The 21459-nt window shown below is 35.7% G+C and overlaps 1 protein-coding gene across 1 annotated transcript in view; it reads left to right on the top strand.

Annotated features, from left to right (window-relative positions):
• Positions 1-20882, top strand: part of LOC138309206 (adenosine deaminase-like) — a 33804-nt gene extending 12922 nt beyond the window's left edge. Inside the window, exons 3-10 of the mRNA XM_069250357.1 lie at positions 5487-5548; positions 10771-10923; positions 11364-11620; positions 12181-12311; positions 13044-13115; positions 13824-13993; positions 14783-14909; positions 15677-20882. Of these exons, the coding sequence (XP_069106458.1) occupies positions 5487-5548; positions 10771-10923; positions 11364-11620; positions 12181-12311; positions 13044-13115; positions 13824-13993; positions 14783-14909; positions 15677-15766 (1062 nt within the window). The 3' untranslated portion in view covers positions 15767-20882. The remainder of the gene's footprint in view (positions 1-5486; positions 5549-10770; positions 10924-11363; positions 11621-12180; positions 12312-13043; positions 13116-13823; positions 13994-14782; positions 14910-15676) is intronic.
• The last annotated feature ends 577 nt before the right edge of the window (positions 20883-21459 follow it).

Below are 21459 nucleotides of genomic sequence, written 5' to 3' on the forward strand. Positions count from 1 at the left end.
TTTCATGAAACTTCATAGACACATTGTTCTTATGGTCTAGTAGTGCCTTTTGCTATTTTTAGGTTTTCATTTTTTTGCATTTTTGTAACCATGGAAACATTGCTGAAAATATCATATTTTTGTACCAGGTTCGTTTCCGCAGCATAACTGGAAAACCGGTTGAGATATATGCACGGAACTCCATAGGCACATTAGTCTTATGGTCTAGTAGTGCCTTTTGCTATTTTATGGTTTTCACTTTTTGTACTTTTTTCTGTTGCCATGGAAACATTGCTGAAAATGGCAGATTTTTGTGTAAGAATCGTTTCCGGAGCACAACTCTAAAACCAGCAGAGATATTTCCATGAAACTCCAATAGTAAACTCTGGAGTATCGTTGATGTACTAACGTCAGTGATAGTAACCCCTGGAGTATTGATAATGTACTAACGTCAGTGATAGTAACCCCTGGAGTATTGATAATGTACTAACGTCAGTGATAGTAACCCCTGGAGTATTGATAATGTACTAACGTCAGTGATAGTAACCCCTGGAGTATTGATAATGTACTAACGTCAGTGATAGTAACCCCTGGAGTATTGATATTGTACTAACGTCAGTGACAGTAACCCCTGGAGTATCGATGTCGTACTAACGTCAGTGATAGTAACCCCTGGAGTATTGATAATGTACTAACGTCAGTAACAGTAACCCCTGGAGTATTGATAATGTACTAACGTCAGTGATAGTAACCCCTGGAGTATTGATAATGTACAAACGTCAGTGATAGTAACCCCTGGAGTATTGATGATGTACTAACGTCAGTGATAGTAACCCCTGGAATATCGATGTCGTACTAACGTCAGTGATAGTAACCCCTGGAGTATTGATAATGTACTAACGTCAGTGACAGTAACCCCTGGAGTATTGATAATGTACTAACGTCAGTGATAGTAACCCCTGGAGTATTGATAATGTACTAACGTCAGTGATAGTAACCCCTGGAGTATTGATAATGTACTAACGTCAGTGATAGTAACCCCTGGAGTATTGATAATGTACTAACGTCAGTGATAGTAACCCCTGGAGTATTGATAATGTACTAACGTCAGTGATAGTAACTCCTAGAGTATTGATAATGTACTAACGTCAGTGATAGTAACCCCTGGAGTATTGATAATGTACTTACGTCAGTGATAGTAACCCCTTGAGTATTGATAATGTACTAACGTCAGTGATAGTAACCCCTGGAGTATTGATAATGTACTAACGTCAGTGACAGTAACCCCTGGAGTATTGATAATGTACTAACGTCAGTGATAGTAACCCCTGGAGTATTGATAATGTACTAACGTCAGTGATAGTAACCCCTGGAGTATTGATAATGTACTAACGTCAGTGACAGTAACCCCTTGAGTATTGATAATGTACTAACGTCAGTGATAGTAACCCCTGGAGTATCGATGATGTACTAACGTCAGTGATAGTAACCCCTGTAGTATTGATAATGTACTAACGTCAGTGATAGTAACCCCTGGAGTATTGATAATGTACTAACGTCAGTGATAGTAACCCCTGGAGTATTGATGATGTACTAACGTCAGTGACAGTAACCCTTTGAGTATTGATAATGTACTAACGTCAGTGATAGTAACCCCTAGAGTATTGATAATGTACTAACGTCAGTGATAGTAACCCCTGGAGTATTGATAATGTACTAACGTCAGTGACAGTAACCCCTGGAGTATCGATGATATACTAACGTCAGTGATAGTAACCCCTGGAGTATTGATAATGTACTAACGTCAGTGATAGTAACCCCTGGAGTATTGATAATGTACTAACGTCAATGACAGTAACCCCTTGAGTATTGATAATGTACTAACGTCAGTGATAGTAACCCCTGGAGTATCGATGATGTACTAACGTCAGTGATAGTAACCCCTGGAGTATCGATGATGTACTAACGTCAGTGATAGTAACCCCTGGAGTATTGATAATGTACTAACGTCAGTGATAGTAACCCCTGGAGTATTGATAATGTACTAACGTCAGTGATAGTAACCCCTGGAGTATTGATAATGTACTAACGTCAGTGACAGTAACCCCTTGAGTATTGATAATGTACTAACGTCAGTGATAGTAACCCCTAGAGTATTGATAATGTACTAACGTCAGTGATAGTAACCCCTGGAGTATTGATAATGTACTAACGTCAATGATAGTAACCCCTGGAGTATTGATAATGTACTAACGTCAGTGACAGTAACCCCTGGAGTATCGATGATATACTAACGTCAGTAATAGTAACCCCTGGAGTATACTTACAGATGAACCAGTTAACGTGAATGGTGGTTCACTTATAGATTAACCAGTTAACGTGAATGGTGGTTCACTTACAGATGAACCACTTAACGTGAATGGTGGTTCACTTATAGATGAAGTCCGTCTTCGTTTCTGGTTTGGTCAGAATTAGGGTGCACGTGGAGGTATATGTATACAGTCAAACCTGTCTATAAAGACCACTCAAGGGGCAAATGGATAATGGTCCTTATAGCCAGTCGGTCTTTATGCACAGGTTGAATTGTGTTGAAATTGGGCAATTTGGGACCTTGAAAAGTGGATTTATTAAGCAGGCGGTCTTTATACAGAGGCTGAATTGTGTTGAAATTGGTCGTATTGGGCCATTGAAAATTTTTGTTTTTTAAATGGTGGTCTTTATACAGAGGTTGAATCGTGTCAAAATTGGTCATTTGGGACCCTAGAAAAGTGATCTTATTAAGCAGGTGGTCTTTATACACAGGTTGAATTGTGTTCATCAGTTGTTACCCTACAATCGTGGTCTTTATAAGCAGATGGTCTGTATACAGAGATGCTTGCTAAGGCAGGGTTTTGTCTACACGTAAATGTAAAAAACTATATATCCTGTCACGAGCGGATACGACAAATCTTAGTAATTTTAGTTTAGGTGTAAGATATTCAACATAAAATGTCAAAGACGAACTAAGCAGGTGGTGTCGGAGAAAGCGTGGTGCGTATTACTATATATAGATCTATATTTGTGACACTTGTAAAATCAAATCCGCCGGTACTCTACTGCAACGTTTAAGGGCTATCGGACTTGACTATGTCAGTTGTATAGGGGTATATGCAGAATACCTGAAAAGAGACATTTAACTTAAGAATTCCAACTTTCAGCACACCATATTTCCAAAATCAAGTAAAGACCACAATGGTATTGTCAAAAAATGAATATGTATTCCAATTTAATTTAAAACTTAATCAAAGTCAAGTTCCAGAAACGTGTTATGGTCTAAATTATCAAGAATTATCCAAAGATATCTTTAATCTATAAGCGTATTAACTTTTAGAATTTAATGATAACACCATATACTAAAATAACAGACCTAAACTTGAGCCGAACATCTATCAAAAATGGCTTCAGGAGGCAGACATGTTGTTTCCATAAGGATAGTTCGTATGAGACCATTTAGGGTAAATTACGTCAAGAAAATATAACAAATAACATTAATCCTATTTGCTTAACTGAAAACTATTATAGTATAGATATATTTAATGGGTTGGTGTGTTGCACAGCTCCGTTCATTTTCATCACACAATCATAACCTATAGTACACCCTTTGAAATGTCAATAACGCATCTGTCACATTGCTGTAAATTTTGCTTCTACGAATTGGTGAATAAATCTAATGTTCCGTGGGTAACTTGTAAATTTGGATTCTTTGCAGTGCGTTGAACACCGAGCAAATATTTATCACGTACGTACTTCTAGACGACATTTTTCTATGTAAAAGAAGCGTTTCCACGAGCGTAAATAGCGTAGCCCGGTTTGCACGGTTAGCCCCGGGTCAAACACAAGGTTTTTGTTTTTTACATAAAGCTTTACCACCGAGGTCAAACACAAGGTTTTTGATTTTTATATAAAACTTTACTATCGGGTTCAAACACAAAGTTTTTGTTTATTATATAAACCTTTACCACCAAGGTCAAACGCAAGGTTTTTGTTTTTTATATAAACCTTTACCACCGAGGTCAAACACGTAGTTTTGTTTTTTATATATACCTTTACCACCTGGGTCAAACACAAGGTATTTGTTTATTATGTAAACCTCTACCACCGAGGTCAAACACGAAGTTTTTGTTTATTATATAAACCTCTACCACCGGGGTGAAACGCATGAACACTCTGTATATCACAAGAGAGACATGCCGACCAGATTTTTTCCCAGTGTGAAATTTGTTGTTAACACTATATACCTTTGTTTATCAGGTTCAATGAAGATCAAACTGGTGAAATATTTAAAAAGTGTTAAATGGTGGTCTATACTTGGGTCAAATTAAACATTTATATAGCTGCAAGTTAATTTTGAAAGTAAACTGATTACTGTACTATAAGACTCTTTTTTATATGTTGATATGAAGGATAAAGATATTCTATTGACTATGTCACAACATGTAGTAAAACCAGAGGCTTGCCGAGTGTTTTGCAACATTTTGTGATCCCGAGGGTAGAATATCCCTATCCTTCATATGAACTTATGAGAGAGTGTATTTCTTTCATACCACGACGCCTTATTGCAATTTTACAACTATAAAATCCCACCATTTTGAAATAAATTCGAAGAAATCCACGGCTATAAGTCAATTTTCCATACATGAAAAATTACGTGATATTTTGAACAAAAATTCTGTTGTTTGTATCTTTTTTAGTAATACCAGTCAAGTTTGTTTTAAAAAAATGTTAAAATTTTACCGAGAAAATAGAAATTTTGTTGACGCCGTGACGTCACGAGGCTTTACGGCATGGGCAGCTATGCCATACAGCCTCAGGCGGCATGAGTATATTGCCCTAGACCAGCCAGTATTACACCCGTAGGTATGAAAGAAAATCCTATTCTTCATATCCACATATGAAAGAGTATTTCTATCTGAGTTATATTTCGACGTTTTATTGAAATTTTACATGAACCCTTTTCTGCCATTTTGAAAGAAGTCCTAAGAAAACTGCGACTGCAAGTCAATTCTCCATACGTGAAAGCTACATGACGTTTTAACGTGCAAAATAAAGCCAGAGGAGTTGCTGAAAATAACGTTTTTACCAAGATAATATAGTCATGTTGTTGACGCAGTGACGTCACGAGGTTATGTTGCATAGGTAGCCATGTAATACAGACTTAGATGACATTCATGAGTGTATTGCATGAGACCAGCCAGTGTTGAACCCGTAGAAATATCAATGATGTATAGTGTAACAGATAAAGCAAATCATTTTTGCGGAGACTTAATTTCGCGTCATTATGCCTAACTACTTATCATTGCGATTTGATTTCGTAATTTACATTCATACTGTCTACCATATATGTGATTGAAACTATTTCAGGCGATACGTTTTAGGCGAATATATTTTGCTTACGAAGTACCACTCGATATTTTTCCTCACGAGTTTGTCTACCGTGATTTTACCGCTGTTGTCTTTATTTTTTCTAGGTTGAACTTCACATTCATCTTGATGGTGCTGTCAGATCGGAAACTATTCTAGATATTTCAAAGTAAGTACCAGATCCCTTCTAGTTTAAAGGTCCGAACGGAGGAGAATGTGTTTTGTCGAAATTGTGGTTGCCATGGTAACCAGGTCATTACAAATTTTTACCATCCTCGACACTCCCGGGTCGATATTTTCCCTTCTTTCAATATCTCCAGACCTGCTTGACAAAGAAGATTACATGGAATGAACTGAACTATCTCATAGTAAAACTGAAGGCAGTTCAAGAGAAAAAATCTGAACCAATCACAGATCTGCGAAGATTTTCTTCGAAGACTATAGAGGCTCCTCTGATGTATATCAAAGGATTAAATATCCTGATCTGTTGCCTCCAGTTTACTTTAAAATAGTTCAGGGGTGGATATAACATCAGTTATTATAACCACTGAAGTATCGAGGATGCAGATTTTCGGAAACGGCTAATATCTTATTAACTTTACGATATAATTTGTTCAAGCCGGTGACATGAATATTTATTCTGTATTTGCATATTACAGAGATATTTGTCCTTGTGTGAAGTGTGTATTGTGACGTCATGCTTTTTGCAAGCGTCAAGTCATACTTTTCGAAGAAAATAATGATGGCACAATGGATACCTACCCACAAGGGAGCTAATTTTGTAAGATGCAAAGATGGAATGACTTGGCACATCGGGTGCTTCAATCACGATTTTCATGGAAACGAAAAGGGGAAACAGCAGGTTGGCATGAGCTCAGGTCACGCGTAGCTGGAATAGACATTAGTTAGCTAGCCATACGCTTACAGGTCTAGTCAATACAGAGGACTCCACATAATCGAATAACGGTTATTTGAATATTTCGGTTATTTGCATAAAATTCTGCGGTCCCGATTTTTTCCTTCTTTATCTTTGTTTTTCAACTCCGTGTATTTGCATAGACTTTTACATGACCTTGCATAGACTTTTACATGACCTCCGGTTATTTGAATAAAATATTTGAGAAATTCTAAAAATAAAATCGAATATTTTTCAATTTTGCAATATATTTTTAGCGAAATTCGCCGATATAAGTTTCAAGATACTTCGCTTTTACTAGAAATCATCATGGTGACAGATTAACGTTATCTTATGGCTTGTTATTTTATGCATGAATCTGCAAAGGTATTCGACGCTGTTACAATTTACATCAGCAGCGGTTGATCATAACTTTAGTATAATCACTGACTCAAACATCTAATTAAAGCATTTGCACTTTCAAATATGTTTATTTATTGACGTAACGTACCTTAGTTCGCGATCGGTTGGAGAAACTATGTTTCCTTACAACAATCGCCATTCATGAGTAGTCTCGTTCAACCAGTCTTGTTGACTACGACAGACATGTGCGAATCAAGCGTCTCGTTGAACGGGACATAAAAGCATGCAAAGTCGGCGTGCAATGACTACCGCAAGATTCGTACAGTATGTAGGATACAAAAGATACTTGCGACGTTGTTTCATTGCTACTTGAATATGCATTAATTTCTGAAATGTTATCAAGCTATTCGCCGTATAGATTAACAATACAGAGAGAATTCTCAAAACACATTTAGGTCCAGTGAACGCATGGCTTCATCACCTGCCGCCATTTTCGAATTCATACACGTGTAAAAAACAACACTACTAGTTGGTCGGTACTTTGAAGTTTAATCACTATCGTAAGTTCATTTTGCCAGGCAAATGTACGTAAATTTGTTTATTAGACCTATTTAGGTTTAGAATTGTAGACACAAAGTTTCTCAAATATTCACGTGTCGATCTAACGTAAACAAGAATCTAATATTGGAATATTTTTTGTTATTAAACAATTAAAATCGATTTACAACTTCGAAAATAATAACTTGTTGTTCGTTTTAAGTGTAAATAATTTACGTATTTATCAAGTAAACGAAGCGATATCTATTTGTCTGTTCACATACATATTTATGTATATATATATGTATTTATTTTACTGTAGACTCAGACTGATTGAAACATGTTGACAGTTTCGTACAAGCTGTGATCAGCATCCCCGATACTCCACAGTAGCGTTGGAAGATGAAACGTAATGGGGGGGGTGTTACAAGATATTGAGGACCTACCCCCTATTACGTTTCACCCCAAACGCGCCCCGCACTCACAGGCTATACTTTATATACATTTTGTTTCATATATCATTACAAATAATCCTTGTACACATCCATAGTCAATAGCGTCGCTAACAGGAAATTATTGAATACGCAAATTAGCGGGCGAGTGCCGAAGTCTCGAGATTTTGGATGTTTGGTCGTGCGGATCATGCCATTTCTACTTTGACTTGACCTTTAACCTATGACACTTGTTCGCAAAGGTCATCCAAAAGCAGCCAATACGTTTTGGTTTTTTCTGTTTGCGGCGCAAAAATCCACTATTGTATACAATAATATTTAATTGGAAATAAAACCAGTTTGGTCTAGCTAGGCAATTCGTTTCTCATTCAGTAATTGCGCTATCAGAGTTACTCCCCTTCGTTTCAATCCGGATCCGTCAGTGAAACGAAGGGAAGTAACTCTGATAGATCAGAAGGGAATAAAGTGTGAGTCTGCTACTCTAGCTGTCGGATAGTCGAGACTCAGAGACAAACACTTATACATTGTATGTTCACTTGTTGTCTGGTTCGACGTTATTTGTCCGCCCACATGTATCCAGCATGTGTGGAGATCTGCTTCATATTTAACCGATGTCTTTCAAATTTGGTAGGTCTGATCACCTTGAGATAAAGTTATGTTTTCCAGAACACCACTTGTTTTGATTGGTTGGGATGTATGTTATGGAGATAAGCCGAAAACTGTACAACATGTTGGAGAAAGAACTGTATCGAGGCCCGTCAGGGTCGAGATATGTTCTCTCTCCAACATATTGTACAGTTTGAGACTTATCTCTAACTTAAAACATAACAAGTCTTTGTGTTAATAAAGGACACTTTTATTTCTAATATGAGCTCAGGTAACTCTACCAATGTGCATTCAACCATGACAAATCCAATATAGACAATGGCAACATAGAATTACCTTTGCCTGTGTTATATGTGATGAATAGCATTCATGAACGAAATGCATGAAGCATGCTTTTGGGTTGGACAACTATCTGTAAATTCACTTTAACAATATCTACCGACAGTGATGGAGGGATATTACTTTCTTATATTAATTTAAGCGATATGATAAGGTGACTTTAGTGACTTTTATTTCTACAGAATATTTCTGTCCAATGTCTGATGTGGTAAAGAAATGACATATGAAACTAGACCTGCAATTTAGGCGTGTGTTTGAAAGCGTCTTGCTAAAATGATCGCATATAGTAGTGATTTTCCAGGCTAGTTCAAAACAGTCGGTGCCCCTAGAACTTACAATGCATTCAGAGGATTTAAAATTTCGACCTCTTTAGGGACAATCTTGGATTTATTTATACCATGTGCAATTTCATTCAACAAGCCAATGGGATTTAGGTGAAATTCTGAAATATTGTTGAAACAAAATCAAAATAAGTGTAAAACTACAGTGTAGATGATTTGGAAATTTAAAATCAAAAGTGGTGTACAAAAACAAGGTTTTCAGAAAGCGGAAATTTGAGTCAATGTTGTAGATAAGTGTTAAATGGTGAAGTCATAATAAGGAGGAAAACTCGATATGGGATATATACAAAACTTCTGTGGATGTATTAAATTCTGCATCAATAGAGGATTAAATTCTCTTCATATTCATTGTGTGGGATTTTATTCGTAATTTGGATTTAAAAATTATGGAATATTCCGACAGGTTGTGTGTTGTGTGTTAACATAATTATGGGATTATGCCCGGAGACATATACTCACCCTCATTGTGTAACTCTCCCATAAGTTACCTTTTACTGTCTTATAAGTGACTGCCTTATATTAGAGTCACATATAAGACAGTAAAAGGTAACATATAGGACAGTTACAGGTAATGGTCCCATAATCCTGGAGTTAAAGTACAGAAACAACAATAGATGACATCACAACTGTGTTTTAAAAGATGTTAGGGATTTCTTTGTATTTGTTCTCGAAATTTTGGATAGTTGTAAACAAAATAAGTTGATAATGTACGAGCGTTGTTTTTTGCACAACGATATTTCATAGGCCTATATACTGTAATGCCAAATAAGTAAGGAGTATACTTCGTTATTTGTGGTTGTCTGAGTATTAAAGGGACATGAACCTTAAATAATTTGTTCTGTATGCTTAGATATGGCTTTCAGATGTTTACTTAATATTTCATTACAATGATTGGTTATCTAAAACGACAGGAATACCTACCTCAAAAATGATAAAGATAGACCGTCATATCCTATATTTGGAACACAAAACGAAAGCTGGCCGAAAGCGAGGTTATACTGAATAACAAACTTGCTGACATGACAAGGAATATTAGTTTTCCACATTTTAAGATTATTTTCTAATTTTCGATGGTTGAAAAATGAAATTTAAGCCATATGTTATAAAATTATTTGTATTTATAGCGTAAGAATGATTTGTCAAAAGTCAAACGAGACTTTTCATTCGACAGGGCACCCGAAGGGAGGACTTATTGCACATATGTACATCACGCAAGTATAAAGTGGGGAGTTGCTCCCGTCTCTTGCATTTCAGCGATCCATTTATATTTACCTACTTTCCCAATCGCGCACGTTACTGACTCTTGACGTACACTTTTTTCTATCAGAATTCGTTTGTGTTCGCTTCACCCACGTTTTTGACCCACCATTTTGTTTACATTTGTGCAGTGCATTGTGGGAGGTCACTAAAGTTCAACACTACTATTTATACCATCGTTACAAAATTCGACGGGGCCGGTTAAAAATACAGAAAGATGGAATTTCCATTATAATTATTTTATTTGACACATTTGCACAATAACTGATATTCATTACTTAGTTAGGTATATGACACGTCGTAAATATATATTTTACTTAAATTTACATGGCTTACATTTATATTGTTGAGTTTTGTTTCATTAGACTTAAGCATAGTTGAAAGTTTCACGAACTGAGTTATTTGGTTTCCACTTCAGTTGTTAGAGTTATGGCTCTTTTTGAGTTTTTGGTTGTTTATTTCAAACTGCTGACCCATGGTGTGATACTACAAGAATGTTTATTATACAGGAAGTAATGTCAGAATCGCGAAACAAACTGGTGTCCCTCGGAAATAACCCGCTGTATAGTATATTTGAAATGTGAAACGTTTTGAATTTCAGATCTAAAAACCGACCGATAATATCAATCGATGATGATGGGAAACAGACGGTGATTACGGATCTAGAGGCGCTGGATAAAGAAGTGATAATAAGACATCCATGCAGTCTCAGGGAATTCCTTCATACATTCAATGTTTTCATGCCGATTATAGCGTAAGTACACCGACACCAGTGGTGAGCTTATGTCATGGTGGTAAATCTGTCGTCTGTCAGCTGCGGCCCTGCAGGTAGGGCTTTAAAATTGTACCTGCTTCCCTCTATTGCATGATCGTAAAAGGCGACTAAATTTAGGATCTTATCTTTTCCCTTCTTCCTAACTGACTATATTCTTTCTAACGTCTCTCTTAACACCGCCTCATTTTTTGCCTACTGTTGAGCGCTCGCCCCTGTGAGGTAGACTTTGGGTTCTGTCCCCTGGCCGAGACACACCAAAGTCTATAAAAGTTGTAGTTTCTGCTCCTGCTTAGCGCTCAGCATACAGGGAGTAGGACGACTGGTTCTTCCGTTGTTTCGGGTGGAGTGTGTTGCTTGGTGTCTTCGGCAGCATGCTGCAGTGATATGTAATATACATGGACGTTTTATTGATGTTGCAGTGGTGATAAAGAGGCGGTGTCCAGGATAGCTTACGAGTTCTGTGAGGATTGCTCTAAATCCGGTATAAGATATGTCGAGGTTCGTTATAATCCACATCTGTTGTCGAACACACTCGATAAACCGGACTTTGCCAGGGAGCGTGGCAACTTCTCTCCGAGAGATGTGGTAGAGACTGTGTGTGATGCCCTGGAAAGAGGAAGTCGAGATTTCAACGTGACAGTCAACTCTATATTGTGTTGTATGACACATCGCCCAGGTAGGGTTGATTAGCCGAAATCTTTCACTTGGGTTGAGATATTAATATTCCTGTCAACTTGACAGACTCATGTAAGATTCTATTAATCATAGTCGAAATTTAGTTAGAAATTATGAAAAGGTGTTCATTTAGTGAAAAAAAAATATGAAAAGGTGTAACTTAATTTTAAATAATGAAAAGGTATTAATTTATTTTGAAATAATGAAAAGATGTAGATTTAGTTTGAAATAAGGAAAATGTGTATATTAAGTTTAAAATAATGATTTGTTTGTTTTACTAATTAACGTCCCATTAACCGCCAGGGTCATGTAAGGACGGCCTCCCATGTATGCGGTGTGTAGTGTGTATGAATTGCATGGTTTGGTGTTTTGTGAGACTTTGGTAAAGGTGTAAAATTGGTTTGAAATAATGAAGACATGTTATTTATTTAAGGATTAACGTGTCTTTCTGGTGGTTCAATTGCGGTTCATTCCATATATCGATACCCAACTCGACTGTATAATGAAATAAAATAATAAAAATAATAAAATGAGGTAATGAAAATATGTTATTGACTTCAGAATGGTCTGCGGAGGTAGTAGCTTTATGTAAAGAGTTTCAGCATAAAGGTGTGGTAGCGTTAGACATTGCAGGTCAGGACTTCAAACCAGGCAAGGACCCTCTACTGTGTCGGCACAAAAAGGCGTTCAAGGTAAAACCTATTCTCTATTTTCATGATTGTGACGTCATGTGTTTGCGAGCGTAACCTCATACTTTTCAGAGAAAACTACGTAATTATCAGTTACGCTCACAAAACAATGACGTCACAACAGATACCTACCCGCAAGGGAGATAACTATGTAATATGTAAAGACAGAATACCGTATAATCTGTATTTTTGTATGTCCTAATTTTAGCGTTTTGTGATACATCTTAGAATTTAAAAAGGAGGAATACATGAGAAATGATGTTGAGATGCTTGAAGATACATTTTATGAGCATGTAAATTAAATAACATTGATGTACATGTTGTTTTGGCGCGAATCTTGATTGACATGATGATTTTCCTCACACACATGATATGGAGTCTCGGTATTTTTTTTTTTTTTTTATTACGAACCATACTTTCAAAACTTACAATAATACACGCATAAATCGAAGTTGACGTGACCATGCAAAGTATTAGATTTATCCGATGGTTCGACTCAACATTGCTTCTATGTATGGACATACATTATAAGAAAAAGACCATGGAATATATTCGACATATTATCAGTATTCGAGTCTACCGTGCTCGATTTATCCGTGTAAATTCGTAATTTGGTAAGATATAGAGGAGAACAAATTGGGACCCAACGAAACATTTGACTCATCCAATGTATTCGATTCGGATGTGTTCGACAAAAGTGAATTTTACAGTAGTTTATGTAATTGTTGTTTGTAGGAGGCGTACGACCACGGCGTCCATAGAACTGTCCATGCCGGTGAGAACGGACCAGCAGAGGGCGTAGAAGAGGTAGCTTATTTACGCTGTTTATGCTTTTATGTTTAGCATGAATGCTTGTTATTATTTGCTCATTTCGTATTACCTTTGACGGTAAGAGGGGTCGCGTGGTTAAGATGTCACGACATATTACCACAGTTGCATGGTACCTACCGCTCAGTGATTTTTCAAGGTATTTTGGGAAAAAAGTTTTTGTTGCAAATTGGGAAGTTTTAATCGCAAAAAGAGCAGTTTTGGGAAGAAGTTGTACCGACCCAAGTTATATAAGGAGAAAAATCACTGCCGCTGTTCGGTGGTTTTTCTCTGGTTCTCCGGCTTTCCTCCACCGACAGACCTGGCACGTCCTTACATGACCCTTGGATGTTTAACTAATTAAACCAAACCAAACCAACCAAATCGACAGTTAGAAAGTAATTAATATATTTCTGTCTGCAGTATTTAAACATTGTCAAGAATAAATATTTATAAGGAGATTTGGATTGTATTCAAGCTATTGGCTTTATAATTATTTCCCTCTCCAACAATAAAGGAGGCCAATGGGTCCGTTGAGTAAAAATAGTTGAACTTTCTTTTGATATTCTATATAAGAACTCAGGTGACCGTCAAGTCCTCTCGGCCACATAGTATTATTGAAGTATGATAAATCATATGACGTTAAATTCTTTGACGTAATTATAAACATGTTATTTATATTGAAATACAACAAGCTTTATCTTTCAGGCTATAGATCATATGTATGCCGAGAGGATTGGGCACGGCTATCATATGATGGACGACCCGGACCTGTACAGTCGATGTAAGAAAAATGGAGTCCACTTCGAGGTTTGCCCGGCATCAAGTATTGTGACTAGCGCATGCCCAGTGGACATTATGAAACATCCGCTCATCAAGTAAGCACTCATTTATATACAGTATAGGGTAGAAGCAAATCATGAAGTTTGCTAAGTTGACTTCTAAACAGAACGAAATGTTTGAGAATGTGATGTCCCGAATTATTTCAAATAACAAGTAGTCACATAAATGACCGCGATAAAGATACAGATTTTATATTTATTCACGGATTGCGAACATTACAGGATTCCGTTTACTAAGTTAATAATCAAATCTGTTTTCTGAAATGTCCTTCCGGATTGAGAGTTTTCTGGACTATCGTCGTCCGATGTACCAGAAATGTTTATTTTGATGTACTGAACAATATATCTTGTGTTGTCACTAACTTTTCACCGCTTTTAACCTGTTATTTTCTGTTTTAGTTAATTAGCACAACCCCATAGGCCACTGTATATATGTTTTCGGTTTGATATATTTTTATATATGTTGCATTTGGCATAAAGGTTCTTTTATATCATAATTATGAAAGAATTTTTCCATGCTATTCAATAGATAACTGTTAACCGACTTATTTTCATGATGCCTTGATTTCGCGTTTTCATGCTTAACATTTTATTCTGCGTTTGGGATTGAACATATTCTACTGTGCCTATGTGTCAAGCTTTGTACGGCGTTTATTTTTGCGATTTCTCCTTGCTTACAAAATACGGGAATATTTTTGCACGCGAAAATGTCAGTACTCTCTCAACTAATTTTCGCGTGCGATTAATTCTCGTAGTTTGGTTGGAAAACGCGAAAATTATAGGCTGGTTTATAATTACTATAATATTTTATTTGTAACACAACAGGTTTGCGGAGGATGGTGTTAATTTTTCCCTCAACACTGACGATCCTATTATTCTAGACAACACACTTGATGACGACTACGTACTAGCTGGTAAAATGGGACTCAGTGACGAACAAATCATTCAGTCGGTCAGTATCACTACTGTAAACGCACTATTAAAACGTAGTTTTATTTTAGCGCTTTTCGCGCTGCCGTTGAAGGGATAATTCACATACAGCGCGAAATTTTGTGAAAGGGCATTTCCAGTATTGAAACACCGAATTGCTATCAAAAATAAATCATAATTTACATTTTGTCGAATTTGCGCTTAATTTTAACTGCACTAAGATTAGTTTGTGTATACATTTACATATGCTTACATTATCACCTATACTAACGTTTGATTTGATTTCACGGTAAACTTTGTTTATGGATTTATTAGGGTCTCAAAGATAAATCCTTAGGCGCAGAAGATAATATTTAGTTCCTTGTCGAAAATCTTGCTAATAGAAAGAAAGTAAACTATGAAATTTACACAAAATTTCCTAGTAAACAATGGACGGCTTCCAAATGAACAATAAAAGATGTTATCAAATTGAACGTATATATTTATTCCATATCAAAACAGAATATGTATCGAACGATCATGGTAATAAATAAAAGAAACAATCACCTGACTTGTTGCGATTTGTTATATTCATTTGCATTCTTAAAAAAAACCCACTTATTTTTCAATAGAACAAAACAAAACAAAGACAACAACAAAAAAAGCAATAAACAAAAAAAAAAAAAAAAAAAAAAAACAAACAAACAAAATTAAATTAAAATGAAACAAACAAAATAAAAAAAAAACCTATCTTAAATTATCGACCAGTTGTGGCACATTTTAACTGTTAAATTCCATTTGATATTGTAGATATTTAATGCGGCGAGGGCTTCATTTGGTACAGCGGAGCAGAAGAAAAAACTACTTGCAGACTTGGTCGAGGTGTATGGTGAACATTGAAGTATATAGAGATTTGGACGTTTATCAATTGCTTGAAATGAAATATTACAATATATGAGTTTTCTTTAGGAACTTCCTTGATGTGTTCCACACGGATTTTGTTTCACCTTTAAAGTGATGACGGGATCTTGAGTGGCCGAGTGAACAAGATTTAGGACATGTGAATAATTTTTATCTGTTATGTTATATTCTGCATTTGCATATTACAGAATTATCTGCCCTTGCGGGTAGGTATTATTTGTGACGTCATGTGTTTTCGAGCACAACGTCATATTTTTACCTACCCACAAGGAAGCTAACTCTGTAATATTCAAAGACAAAACTTGTCAAAAGCGACCACTGTCTACTCCGGATCCATGTGTATTCCGTCATAATTGTATGGCAATTTCTTCTCAATTCATATGACCTAAACATGTAAAATCCGGAACCTGTCTATATCGACCAAATGTTCTGATCCCGGTGACTTCCAGTTTAGGCAGATTACAATTTATTATAGCAAACCATCCATGAATACATATATTAAGTTTATTATATTAAATTAAAAAAGATACATTTTTTTTGGTATATTTTAGCATAATATCAGTTGATTGAGATTAAAATAATTTTCCATCACTATCATGATAAATGTGAAAATTGAGATGTAAGTTTATATCATCAACGTATTGTTATGTTGATCAATATGTATTAATGAAAACAAGGTATTAAGTTTTGCAACATTGCAGTATGTATATATAGGTACAGACTGTATATTTGATCATTAATTAAAATTTATGTCTCATAAGAGGAAGTTTAAAATGACTTTTTAACCGACTTTTACTCGTTTTGTCCGTCAAATGTCAGACGTCGCAGTCTGGAACAAGATGTATTCAAAATAAATGTATAGCATTATTTTTTTTTTAATTTGAAAGTTTTTTTTACAAAGTACCTCAAATTACAAGATTTTGCATTATTGTTATAATACTATAGATCACTTAGACCGACAGGGTTTTTCATTCAAATCGCTTTGTCCGGCCGTCCGTTATTCCATTCGTAAAATTGTTATTGCTATTATTTCAGAAAATGTTGTAGACCACTTTTCGCGAGATACAAATTTTCGCGTCATTACGCGAGGGAGCCAAAACGCGAAGTTAAACGTTTCGCGAATGATTGTAAAACGTTTACATGTTGTAAATAGTGATGACGCGAAATATTGTATACTTTCAAAGCATTTATATTACTATTTCTGAATTTCATCGTGGTATGAAAGATTTTTTTTTTTGCGAACTGTCTTAATCCGCCTACCGGATTCTCACAAAAATTTGCAAACCAAATTTAATTCAAAAGAGGATTAACACAGTTTGCAAATCAAATTTCTTTCATATCCTGGCGAAATCAAGTGACATTAATGCTTATGATTAATTTCTAGACTTCTTGATAAAATAGAATACATTTTTACGTACTATTCCATTAATTTTCGGAGGGATTATTTTTTCCAAATCAATACGCAACGTCAATGTTTCTATGGTGACGTAACGATAACGTCGGGATTTCGATCCATTCTCGGATTTTTTCTTTCATTAGGGTATGAAAAATAAAGAATCGGCCAATCGGAATGCCACATTTAGTATGAAAACAAAGACAAATTAATTATACAAAAACTAAGTGGTTTATAGTACAAAAGGGATTATTTTCTCAAATGACATGTATTGGAAATCTACTGCAGTATTGCTTTTGTTTGCGAGGCATTATATCTTCGTAGTCTAGATTATTTTCATAATTTATATAATCGCGAATAAAATAGAAAAACATATTACATGCGCCCCGTATAGCTTATTACCGCTGGAAATAGACAAATTTTTGCCAACAAATAGTATAGGTGAGATCGCGAATTTCCCTTTTCACGAATAAATATCATAGAGGGGAGATCACGAATTTTACTTCCCACTAAATTAAACAGCTATGCAGTAGGATCCCTTTTGACCCAACAGATGACAATCGCGGATTTAGTTCATAAAATTATCACAGATTTCAATGATTAGGTGACATTTTCTTGTTGAAAGTTACTGTTATAACTATATTTTCAAAATTACGCATGCGAAAACGCTAACCGGTACAGGGCTTCCAGTAGACCCCTGAGAGTATGTACATTATATTTGACTCTCAGAAATCAGATTTGACTCTTCAGTTTTAATCTTATGTCTATTTGTCATAGGCTTTGACTCTTCAGTTTTTTGAAAAATGATTATTTGACTTCTGAAACTGCTTCATAGTCAAGGGTAAACTGGATGCCTTACCTGTATATACTAAACAACATACAAGGCAGTGGATACGTCATAGTTCCTAAATCTTTTCTCATTTTTCAGTAGAATATGAGCAAAGATTAATAGTTTTGAACTGAAATACAGTGTATAAAGAATAAATTCAATTCACGTTTCCGCATTGTAATTCACCTTAATCTTATAATATAGCCAACTAAAAACAATTCAACGCTTAAACTGTGAACGGCGAAATTAAAGTTTTGGGGAAAATTCTGGTTTATATTCTGTGAACCAATCACATTCTAATCATGAATTATTTATCATGATGGATAAACGTCTTAGAACTTGAAACCCTCAAATGAGACCTACAAGACGAATCGGTTTCGTTCCAACTGAACGTCGTATTCAATTTGACGTTAGCTTCGTACTGTTGTCACGGAAATGACTTTCGACTGAAGAAATAATATTTTAAGAACTAATATCCACTGACTTGTATATTTTTTAAGTGTTCTTATGTGTACAGTTATACCAGTCTGCAGCGTTTTCGCATGCGTAATTTAGAAAATATCGTTATAACAGTAACATTCACAAGAAAAAGTCACATTATCATTGAAATATGCGATGATTTTATGAACTGAATCCAGTTTTATCTCTGTATGTCTTTAAGAAATATACATATCTTTGAATATTTGACAAAAATCACACTTTTCAATCATGATATGATATACCTGCTATACTGTGCACGAAATACAAGACAAAGTATAATACAATAAAACATAAATTTTGCTTCTACCCATTGGTGAAACACTCTATACTACTGTTCCGTGGGCAACTTGTATATTTGGGTTCTTGGCCGTCAGTTGAACACCAAGCAAATATCTATAACATACACACCCTCACACGATAGTTTTCTATGTAAAAGAAGCGTTTCCACGAGCGTAAATAGCGTAGCCCGGTTTGTACGATAAGCCCGTTGTAATATGTCATCAAAGATAGAATACAAGTCTTTTTTATGATGTCGCGATTGAGAATCTTATCGTTCAACTTTATATGTGTTCAAAACATTTTGCGGCGATTTTTTCGTTGCTGTTTGTAATCTTCTCGTAATACGCAAATTTTAGCTGCACATGACTATAAATTGCTTTGCAGTAGTAGGCAGGTTTGGGTTGATAGCTTTGTTATTACTAATTCTTTACATGTATCATCAAATTGTTTACATCACAGTACACTAGTACCTTTTCGTCCATTCCATCAGCATTAGACAAGTACCCTCAGGTAATCCGCGCCGATTGGTTTACAGTTTTTGTTCAACTGGTCAGTCAAAGGATTTGTATGTTATAAAGTTATCTCCCTTGCGGGAAAGCATCGATTGTGACGTCATCATTTTGTGATAGAAACTCACGTCGTTTTTTCTGAAAAAGAAATATGACGTTACACTCGCGAACACATGACGTCACAAATAACGCCTACCCGTGAAGGTTGATATTTCTTTAATAAACAATTTGGGTTTCTTCCTGTGAGATAATTGTATATTTTAGGGCGGACGGTGTACCAAATGGACTTGATTCCATTCTTACCAATGATAACTTATATATGTCCTTGATTCTAACATTCAGGGTTGCCAACTTATGATCATGATTATCAGTGTCTGTCTCTCACGAAGACGTATTTTACATATCGTGAGACAAAATCTCACGAAATTTCTCAACCTCATGCAATCTGATTAAAATACAGATCCTTACTATCACTACGTTTGATAAGAGAATCTGAGAAAATCCAAATAGGGGTCATGTCCAGGTGGCCTTTGGAAATGGCCAATTAAATTTCTGCCTGCAAAATCTCGAGTGAATTTCAGGGGACGAAATAGCTTGAAAAAAAACTGTCAGAATTATTTTTGTGTACTTAGTCATCTCGTCCCAAGAGCACAACAAAACTATTCAATTGATGTAGCAAGGTGTAGAAAATGCATGTGATCTTAAGTACACGTGGTATAAAGGTCATCTGAACATGACCCCTAATGGGATGTTGTCAGATCCTCTATTGAACGGAGTGGTTATAAGGATCTTTACTTAAATCAGATTGAACTGATGATTTTCGAAATTTTTCTCCCACATTCTCACGCTAAGGCATCTGAATTCACGTTTATGAGTTCTGGTGTACCTGAGTTACTTTCCTTCGGTTTCCTCTGTCAGTGCTGGCAGAGTGAAACGAAGGGAACTAACTCTAGTTAATCACATTAACAGCTATAATATTAAGTGCTTAACATATTTCTGGTCACGAAGATGGCGCTGTTAACAGTTCTCTCTCGAACTATCTTGTTGTGGTATATATCATCCTTTGCATGTCTAGAGGTTGGCAACCCTGTAAATATGCAGCCTTTGTTCAATGCAGTCATCCTAGATATTCCACTATCACTGTCGTTATATCCACCCCTAGAATATGTCATAGCAAAACTGAAGGCTCAGTGTGCGACAACAGGTGAAACACGTTGTTTATCTTTTGATGTACATCAAAAGAATCAAATAACGATGCACTGTTGTTGACCGTAAGATTTTTAATGTTGGCGTCTCTACATGCCTGTGATTGGTAAGGTTTTTTCTCCTGAAACGCCTTCAGTTTTACTATGACATGATCTGGAGAGGAATGTTATTGCAGTGATAATAACCCCCCGGAATATCGAGGATGACGAAATATGCGATGAGCTGAGAACAATACGATTTAATATATTGTGTGCTATTGTTAACAAACACCCTCGCTTTATTATTCTATTACATTGCCCTTTTTATTTTTATATTTTCTATTGTTAGCTTTGAAGACCTTTGTAAACGCCTGTTGAAAAAATATGAAAATATCGTCACGAAATAAAATATTTCATGGTATTTGGCTTTCTTTTTTTTGTCAGTAGATACTCTGCATGTGTCTTTTCATCCTCGATATTGCAGGGGTTACTGTCACTGTCGTTATATCCACGCTTGGACTATTTATCACAGTGAAACCAGAAGACAATTGACCAATCACAAGAGACTTAAAGATTAAGATATGATTTACATTTTGCACGTAACACTGGTTACTCTGTGTTTATGATTTTCATATTTGTGACGTCAATTTACTGCCTGTATCATATATTTTTTCCCAAATATTCTGATAAAAAAGTCTTTGAAGTCTTTCCTGTGAAGGTAATCGAAAGTGATTATTGTATCAACAGGACCATGTCAGTAACCTTTTTAATTTATGTTTTGCTAACTTGTCTACATATGACGAAGCTGTCAGTTCCGGAAGGTTATTGCCCTATAAACTATTGGCCGAACTTTACTTATAGATCATCATCGATGACGTCATAATAGATTACTCTCGTTACATCTAGTGAATCCATTTATGTGAAAATTTGTCTCGACTAGAGCATGTATATGTGTTCTCGGTTATGTATGTTGAATATCAGTTATTTATCTTTTTTTC

This window comes from Argopecten irradians, chromosome 15, assembly GCF_041381155.1.
Source record: "Argopecten irradians isolate NY chromosome 15, Ai_NY, whole genome shotgun sequence".
Lineage (NCBI taxonomy): Eukaryota > Metazoa > Mollusca > Bivalvia > Pectinida > Pectinidae > Argopecten > Argopecten irradians.